At 43.3% G+C, this 8263-nt stretch overlaps 1 protein-coding gene across 1 annotated transcript; it reads right to left on the reverse strand.

Moving 5' to 3' along the window:
- Nucleotides 1-4398: 4398 nt before the first annotated feature.
- On the reverse strand, nt 4399-7756 carry LOC131285292 (uncharacterized). The gene is made up of 3 exons (XM_058314147.1): nt 7658-7756; nt 4635-4765; nt 4399-4504 (listed from the first exon to the last, which is right to left on the reverse strand). Exons 1-3 carry the CDS (start codon nt 7754-7756, stop codon nt 4399-4401), a joined length of 336 nt encoding a protein of 111 aa, XP_058170130.1.
- Nucleotides 7757-8263: the final 507 nt, after the last annotated feature.

The raw sequence follows: 8263 nt of genomic DNA on the forward strand, positions 1-8263 counted from the left end.
TCCTCATGAGCGAAGTGGTTCGATTTAAATCCTCTCGAAACTAGCGTGAAACTGCACAATTTTCATCAGATGAAAAGAATCACGACTTCACGATTTCACCAAGGTACTTGTATTGAGGTTAGTTCACCTTACCAACTCGGGCTGTCATAACTTTTGTTGTTTCTTTATCTTGGTTCAAAAGTCGGTTATTTACGTGTTTAGAAAAATTCCGTTCAAAATGCAATGATATTGATTAATCTTAGTGAATTTACATTAAAATCTATTTTTGGGTATAGCTATCGGTATCTATTCGCCTGCAAACCGATCGGTACTATGAAACCGATAATAAACTCAATGGCTGCGGTCTTTTTTGGAACGTTTTCGTTATTTGAAACACAGAAAACCGTTACCCTGCAACTTTGAAGTTATTGAAACAAAACCATAGGTAAGAAAGCAAGTTAAAACCTTACCAAATTGTATAATGAAATTTACCGAATAAAACGCATTGATGACTGATGAAATATTAACTAAAAAATTATACAGCAGTAAAATTTCGGTTTTGGGGAATATTTGTTATTCAAAATTTCAGTCATACTTCTTGGTCTTTCTGCCATTCATAATCAATGCCACAACCAAAACTTTGGTGTGTGCCGTTATCGCTAGTCCGGTCCGATTCGAGCCATTGGCACATACTACAAGCGCAGCCATACGAAACGTGATGGAAACGTGCCCCACTACGAAGTTCTTGTGGACATTACAACACCGGCTATTGGATTCGTTGGCTATGTATTTCACGCGACGGTAGCCCCCCGTGAATGGACGGAGGACAAACTTTTCAACGTTGTTGAACTTTTGATAATGCGTGACCGCACCGATGGTAATGCGTAGTACCGGCGCGCAATGGCGTCGTTCGGAGCGGAAATAACCCCAATAATGTAGACCACCCAGGATGAAAATATTCCAACCAGCTTCAATAAATTCCAGGAATTTTTTTAAGTGATAACGACAGCACAGATCAATGAATGATTTTGAATTTGTTCAGATTCACAGATCAATGAATGATTTTGAATTCGTTAAGGAATCTGAAATGCTGCTAAGGCGGTTACCAAACACCTGCCTTCTTACCAAGGCGTACGTGGCATTCGCTATGACGCTTCCAACGAATAAAATGCATCGCCTGCAATTCTGCACTCCATACCCTTATCAGCAGAGTGGCGCGATAAAGCCTAGATGGTCGGTACTTGCGGTGAATTTCTTGAATGAATTTTTTCCTCCTCAGCGAATCGTAATCTTATGGCCGACGTTGCCTTTTTGATGTTTTACTATTTGTGGCATATACCCGCCCCTAGCGTACCGGATCGGATGGTGTCAATGGTGTGTTGTTTGTTTTGGCTCATTTGAAGGTATCAACGACCCCGATGTGGGATTTTCAGAGGCACAACAACACCGACCGATGATTTATGTTCGAGGAAAACATTTGGAGATTAGAACGGACTAACGAAGATAGCCGCCTAGCAGGACTAAGAGGAGGCTGTTACGGTGGAAGGTCGGAAGGAAATGATTATGATGGTGGTTAATTGCATCAGCAAGAGCCTCTGTCATGTGCGTGTGCCTGTCGATCAACAGCGAATGAACTTCGACCACTATGCTCAGCACAGGGTGGCGGCGACCCTGCTCCTGGTAGTCCATGCCTGAAATACGTCAATGAAGTATAGTAGCACGCCGGGCCTGATAGTAAGCATGATGAGTAGCAGAATGAAGAATGTTTCGCAACACGACACTACGGTGTACGATAGTGGATTATCATTGCTATGACACGCGTCCGTCCAAGCCTGTCCATCAAACAGGAACTTTGAATTTTATGCGCTCAGGACGTACGGAAGGCGAGGAATGGCCATATCACACTAATGGCGACATGGCAAAGTCACTGGACTGACAAACTTTGGTTTTGAGACTCAGTTTGATATAATGGTGCTTCTTGGTAGTGTGATAAGGCCACCTGGAAGTGGGAGTTAGCGTTGCCTATATTTGATTGCCAGTGAAATCAAGAAACATGAATCACTTTCAAATCATCTTAAATATGCCATAGACAGTAAATTCCATATGAGCAAGCTCATTTCCAGTGCCTTCGTCATAACGCACCAAGCTGTCATCAGCCGCACTGTGTAATGCATAGATCACTGATGCCTATCCGATCAATCGTATCAAAGTAGCCGCGATTTACGACTCGGCACGTCGAGTGCCGGACATTCACCGACGTGCGAGATCGATCAATCTGCTTCTTACAACTCTTGTACTGTAAGTACAAGTTTACTATTCGGGTCAACAATCTGGGTCCCCGGGGCGTGGGGAACTTGCATTATCTCCGACCCGTTTGTCATAGCAGATTACATTATCCGGTGCCGGTTAGAAGCTGTTCGAAGCCGTTTTTGTCGGTGAAGTCCAGCATGGCGGTGCGAAGTGGTGTCAAGGCTACGTTACCGTTACTCATTCATTCTAATCTGCGCAAAGCAATGCGTTGTTTTAACAAATATTATCGAAAATGTGTCTTAACTCTTGCTGGAATTTTCCAGGAAGTTACGCTAGTCACGTTTGCAGTGATTAGTAGACGTCAATTCAAAAGAAGTTGAACACAAAAAATAAAACATTCAGTATCATCATAGGAAGAAACAAGGAAGAATAATAAACACAATGTTCCTTTTAATGGCGCCGACATGTTTGTTACAAATCTTAGCTAGAAGTTTCGGATGGTTCGTTGTAACGGCACAAACAAAAACAAAGTCGTCCTTGCTGCTTTAGCCTTTGTATTTATTTTACCAGTAAAAATTTGTCACATGTCTACAACATCGGTAGTTGCTCGCAAGTGTGTTCGGTTTCACTATGGCTGTTCTCTAGAAGGGCCGTTAATGATGGCGACCGATTGTTGAACATGTTCCAGCACGGATAGCAAGGGTTTGTTGGAAGAAGTTACAATTAAATACTGTCTGTTGCGTTGAAGCTGCTATGGTAGCTATATGAGAAGGACTCTCTAACAATGGACAAAAAGCTGGAAACTTTTGGGCTGCCATTTTCGCGGATAACGATGCTTGTTATAACCTCACTTTGCAGCATGTTGCTTGGAGTCGTGTGTAATATACTGTCGATAGTGGAACGGCATTGGAAGTCCTGCGCAATTTTGTTCTGGTTAGTAATTGTTTGTTTTGGCCCTTCAAATGTTGATTATCATAACTAGTTTGCACTGTTTGCATCATGCACTGTCTTAAGTACGCGCGAAACTCTGCTGGTCCTTTCTGTATGTGATCCAACTGCGAGCTTATCGGTCGATTGTCCATTCGACGCCGTGAAGTTGTACCACTGCAGTTACAAGCTAATACTACCGAGCTAGGTGAGCAAAAAAACCGTGTTTTTGTGGTGTGGATGCGTTGAGATTTCGCTCAGCTTGTTTCCACCGATCGTTGGGCATATGGTAAGAGGATATAACAACTAAGTCTAGCTCTAACTGCCACTACTCTAACTGCCTTATAGCGCACTACAGCTAAACCCGACGGTTCGGTTACGGTGGCAAGGGATTTTGCGCATTAAATCAAGTCTTTTTTCAAAGGTAGACGGTAGGGTTTTTAACGTCCATATACCTTGGACTTTACTATTTCAATCAGGTATATGCTCGAGCCGTGTACAGAAAGAGGTAGGGAGGGAAGAAGTATGCAGAATCGAAGCATGGTTAGTTTTTACTGACCGCTATGCATGAGCTGCCAGTTTTTGTCAAAAACCAATTCTTACCGTAAACTAAACACTTTTGTATATTAAACGTAAAGAAAAGCTAACGTCAATATGACGTCGTCCTCGCAGTCGAGGCTATACTGAGCGCACTTTTTCCCTCGTGATAATTTAACGTCCGTGGATGATTGTATCGCTGTAATGGCTTCCTAGTACTTATTATAAGCAATATGAATAACATAAAATAAAAAGTAAAATAAAATCGCAAAAACATAAAATGCTGATATCGACTATACAGTAAGAACAGTGAGTGCAAAATAGTGCAACAAAACTTCATCCATCGTATCAGATACTCAACAATGAAACGAGATTCCCTTTTTTGTCGTTAAAACAAGAAACAAGTATGCGAATATAAATAAATTTTAAATATTGCTGCTCTCTCGCCCATTTTGGTGGCACCGGAAGGAAGAGATGTCGCGGTAGGGTTCGGTAGGCCGACCTCTTACTTTGCTAGGCTGCGCTTCTTAGAGGTCCTGCCGGAGGCTTGTCTCAGCGGTATAAGATAATGTTTATAGATTTAGTCATGTAGATATCGAGCTGTTACATTGTACACTCTCGCATCGAGAAGATCAGGGCCCGGCTTGGGGTCCCGAAGGGGAGTACCGGTAGCTTCCGTACAGGGTATCAGTATTCGTCAGTTGATCAGGATTCGGGTGTCGGTTTATTCTCCCGGCAGCGGTACACGTACGCGCTGATCGACACATCATCATCCGTGCGCATGCATTCGAGGGTCTTTTCGCATTCGCAACTGGTTTGGAAGAGAATTTAGGAAAAGGTAAATAAATGAATTGTGAAAGAGGTCTTAGGTACTCTTCCAAACAGAGTCAAAATGATCCCTGGACTAAGAACTTTAAAGGAGATTTTTAGATCAAACTTACGTATTTTTCATGAACTTCTCTATCTGCCGGGAAAATGGTACATAAAGCGCCCAACCGCAAGGGGTGTTGCTTTCGCACATCCTCTCGTTCAGAGTTTGGTTCGATGTCGAACGTTCGCCACGGGAGAGGAGCTGTAAAGTGTAAGAAACAAAAAGTTATAGGTTAGGTTTGTGCTACTTTAATACATCCGGTGTGCAATTTTGACAACTTCGTTTGACATTTATTCCTGTAATGGTGTTGATTCATCGATTCAGCTCTAACCAAGCGTCTTTTTCTTTACATCGATAGAGATTACGATGTGCAAGCACACCGCGATTAAGATGAAATCGTGTGCAGTAGTAGAGGTCTCGTGCAACAGATGAACCCGCCTTTCGTGGAACGCCTGCAAGGGTGCAAGTGCCCTTCCGACGTCTCAAAGGGCGTTATCAGAAATCAATACAGTACCCTAATCATCGTCCGGGGTTATCGGTTGATTCTCGAACGTGCCTCGTGCGATCGCCTGATGCTGACGCACGGGGCGTGCTCAGGATTGGCCCTTCTTCGCCACCGGACGTCATTTCGTTGTCTTCAGAAAGTACCAGAGCGTCCGGAGTTTACTTAAGAATCGAAATGTTTGAGATGTTCACAATATTTTTTAACACTCTCACACGGGGAGATATTGGAGTATCTCTGCTGTCGCAAGCGTCTAGGTATACGGTTCGCATACATTAGCGGCAACAAACTAGGAAGTTGCTTACGTGAAATTTTCCACAACCTGCCGAGGCGACATCAGACATCGAATATTCATGCTTGAACACATCACAGGCAACGCGAGGTGTCAACCGAGGAAAGGCAACGAGGTGGAATGGAAGCCGACACCAGTCAACTTTTCGCTCCACTTTTAGCGCCTCTGACTCGGTAGACATGGTTTTAGGAAGGTAAAATAAAAAAACATACTGCCACACTTCGCCGCCACTTTAACAGGTGGAACATGAAACCATATGCACTTTGCAGCAAAACAGAGACACAGCGCCAACGCTCGGTGTCGGTCGCCAGACTTCCAATGGACGCCGAGGGCACGACCATATTTGCATACGTACGCGTCGCGTCCAAAGGCAGACTCAGGCGGTCATAGTAAACAAGTTCTTCAGTTCATGAATGAGTGAGTAAAGATAGGAAAATTCACGGTCTCTGTTTGCGGAAGTACGCGTTGGCCCAGAGAGTTCCTAGAAATCCGATCTTAAGCCAAATTATGCTTTCCAGCCTGCTGGGTGGAAATTGTGAAGAAATCTTGTCCGACAGTCGATGGAGTTGTCTTCTCGGAACTAGGAGTTATGAAAAGTCTTTGAAAGTTGGTAGATAACTTTTTAATATCACGAAGCATCGGTTGGTTTTACAAAACCTTCAGAAAAAATTCGGAAATTCAAGTTTGATGGACTTTTCTATTTTAAAAACGAATAGGGTAAGTGGTTGTAGTGGAATAAAATCCTAGCTCTACGAAGAAAAAAATACAATACTCTTATTGGTCCTAGTTCTTCTACGGAGTGTACAAACGATAAACATTCCCAGTAATATAGAGGCTATAAAATTCCTCTTTTCTAAACAAATTGTGCTGGATTCCATAAGAATTTATAAGAATTGTGTATTGGTCTAACTGAAGCCGAAATATATTCAGTCTATAGAAGCCAACCACCATTTTAGGGACAACCTGCTGAGAAGAAATAAACGATGTGTTTTACATGCATTTTTAATGGTGTATAGTTTACTATTTTACTTTTGCATCTTTTAAAATTTCTTTTTGAGAAATGTTCATTAATTCATCAAAGAAAGTAAAAACAGGATAAGAAAACAGAGAAAAATTACCTGGCTTTATTCGTTACGGTCAATAGGCTATTAGTGGACATCAATTAGATTCGAGGAACTAACGTGGAAGTGGTAGATGGAATAAACCTAGATGGGTGCAATTCAGCGGTTGATATCAGAAACAGAGAGATAGAGAGATTGATTGGCACTTGGGACCGTTTTTATGACCTTATTAGAGCGTAGTAGAGTTGACTTGCACGAAAGGATGGACTTGGCTTACGCTAAGTACTGTTTTTATCCACTTTCCATCCCATTGCTGCTAATGAAAGCATTCTTCGGATCGGTTTTACCGTCTTGGCGCGCAACGCTTAACCGAGCCGACGTTAAGGGAGGTCATTGCTTGCAGTGTCAATATGGTGTTTAAATTGCATCAGATTTACAACAAGGTTTTTGTTCTACAACTTTTGCATCAGCAATAGCGAAATCAGTTCTTTCAAAAACACCGGTCGTGTTGTCGTGTGACTGTTTTGCTTTCACTCAGAAGCCGCACGAGAATGATAAATGTTTGCCTGTCCCGCCCTACCGGCTTGGGTGGAGGGCTTGGCATGGCATGGTTTGGGCCTAATTTTGGGCCTGTCGCAATTTAGCAATTGAGTCAACCCTATTACATAAACCAATCTGGTGCCGAAAAATAATGACCGGTTTGGCCCTGCAGTCCATCGTGCAGTCGTTTTCTCGCCCCGTTTCCGATGACGATACGCGTGGATATGAGGAATCTTTCTGATTTCTTTTTTTTTTAATATTTGGTTTTCCGTCTACACGTTTCGTGTCTGGGTTTGGGGTGCTGAAGAAAGCGCGGATGGGGGATCGCCGCGACACATAACGTGTAACACGTAGGGGATTTCACGGGGCGGCCAGGGAAGGGCGGTTTGTTTTGGCTTGGTTCGGACGAATTGGATCATCTTGAAGGTCAGACAAATCGGGCAACGCATATTTCGGGCGGCGCGCGAGCGATTATTGGTTTATTGCGTTGAAACCAAAGTCAAGAACATGACCAGGGATACGGCGTCCCACACAGGGTGGTTCGACGAGATCGAGCTCACTCTTAGGAGGTAGAATAACAATTTATTTTTTTCCCGCTCTTTTCTGTTCAAACAAAGCGCCATTTGAAACGTAAGTTAAGGTAGGCAAAGTAAAGTCAGGAACTTTAAAATTACGGAGCACCAATGTTTATCACTTACCTGAACCGAAAGCGAAGCTTGCCGGGACACGTTAACCACGCTGAGGATACAGAGCGTCACCAGCAGGATAGCACTGATCGATTTCAACTGGAGAGCCATCTTACGATCTCTTACTTTTCCGACTTTAACTGTCACAATAGTGTTTAAAAGCACTTTTGTCAATCTTCTGTGTTACGCTTCGTAACTCTTAATTGTTTTTCAACCACAAATTGATATCCTTTACTTTTCTTGTTTGTAACAAAGTTATTCGTCTCTTTGGCACCATAAACCGCACGAAAAACGATCACGTTCACTTTTGTGATTGAACTCGTTATTTTCACAACACTTTTGTGTCAAACTTTTTCCGTGCGTTCCGATAGAGGGTTTTCCGTGGGAATGAGCAGTTTTAAAATCAACTTCAAGTGGTTGGGAAAAAAGGCGCGTCTCTACCGTCCGAGGAAATATTGATGCAGACCGATCTGTTCTGTGCGCTGGGCGTGAATGCTGGCATGCTGGCCGAATCGGGCCAATTTATGCTGGCTTCGTGCTCGATGAGCGACCCCGGCCGGCGCTTCGGCGGCACGCGGCCCGCGATCTCGGCTTCCCCGCGCGAAAGAGAAACAGAGA

The sequence above is a fragment of the Anopheles ziemanni genome, chromosome 3 (genome assembly GCF_943734765.1).
Source record: "Anopheles ziemanni chromosome 3, idAnoZiCoDA_A2_x.2, whole genome shotgun sequence".
Classification (NCBI taxonomy): Eukaryota; Metazoa; Arthropoda; class Insecta; order Diptera; family Culicidae; genus Anopheles; species Anopheles ziemanni.

Excerpts from the sequence above, each read along its gene's own strand:
- LOC131285292 (XM_058314147.1), bottom strand. The coding sequence starts at position 7,756 with ATGGCTCTCCAGTTGAAATCGATCAGTGCTATCCTGCTGGTGACGCTC. Across the intron at positions 4,766-7,657 it reads AAGCTTCGCTTTCGGTTCAG|CTCCTCTCCCGTGGCGAACG; the intron begins GTAAGTGATAAA and ends TACACTTTACAG. Across the intron at positions 4,505-4,634 it reads GAGAAGTTCATGAAAAATAC|TTGCGAATGCGAAAAGACCC; the intron begins GTAAGTTTGATC and ends CTTCCAAACCAG.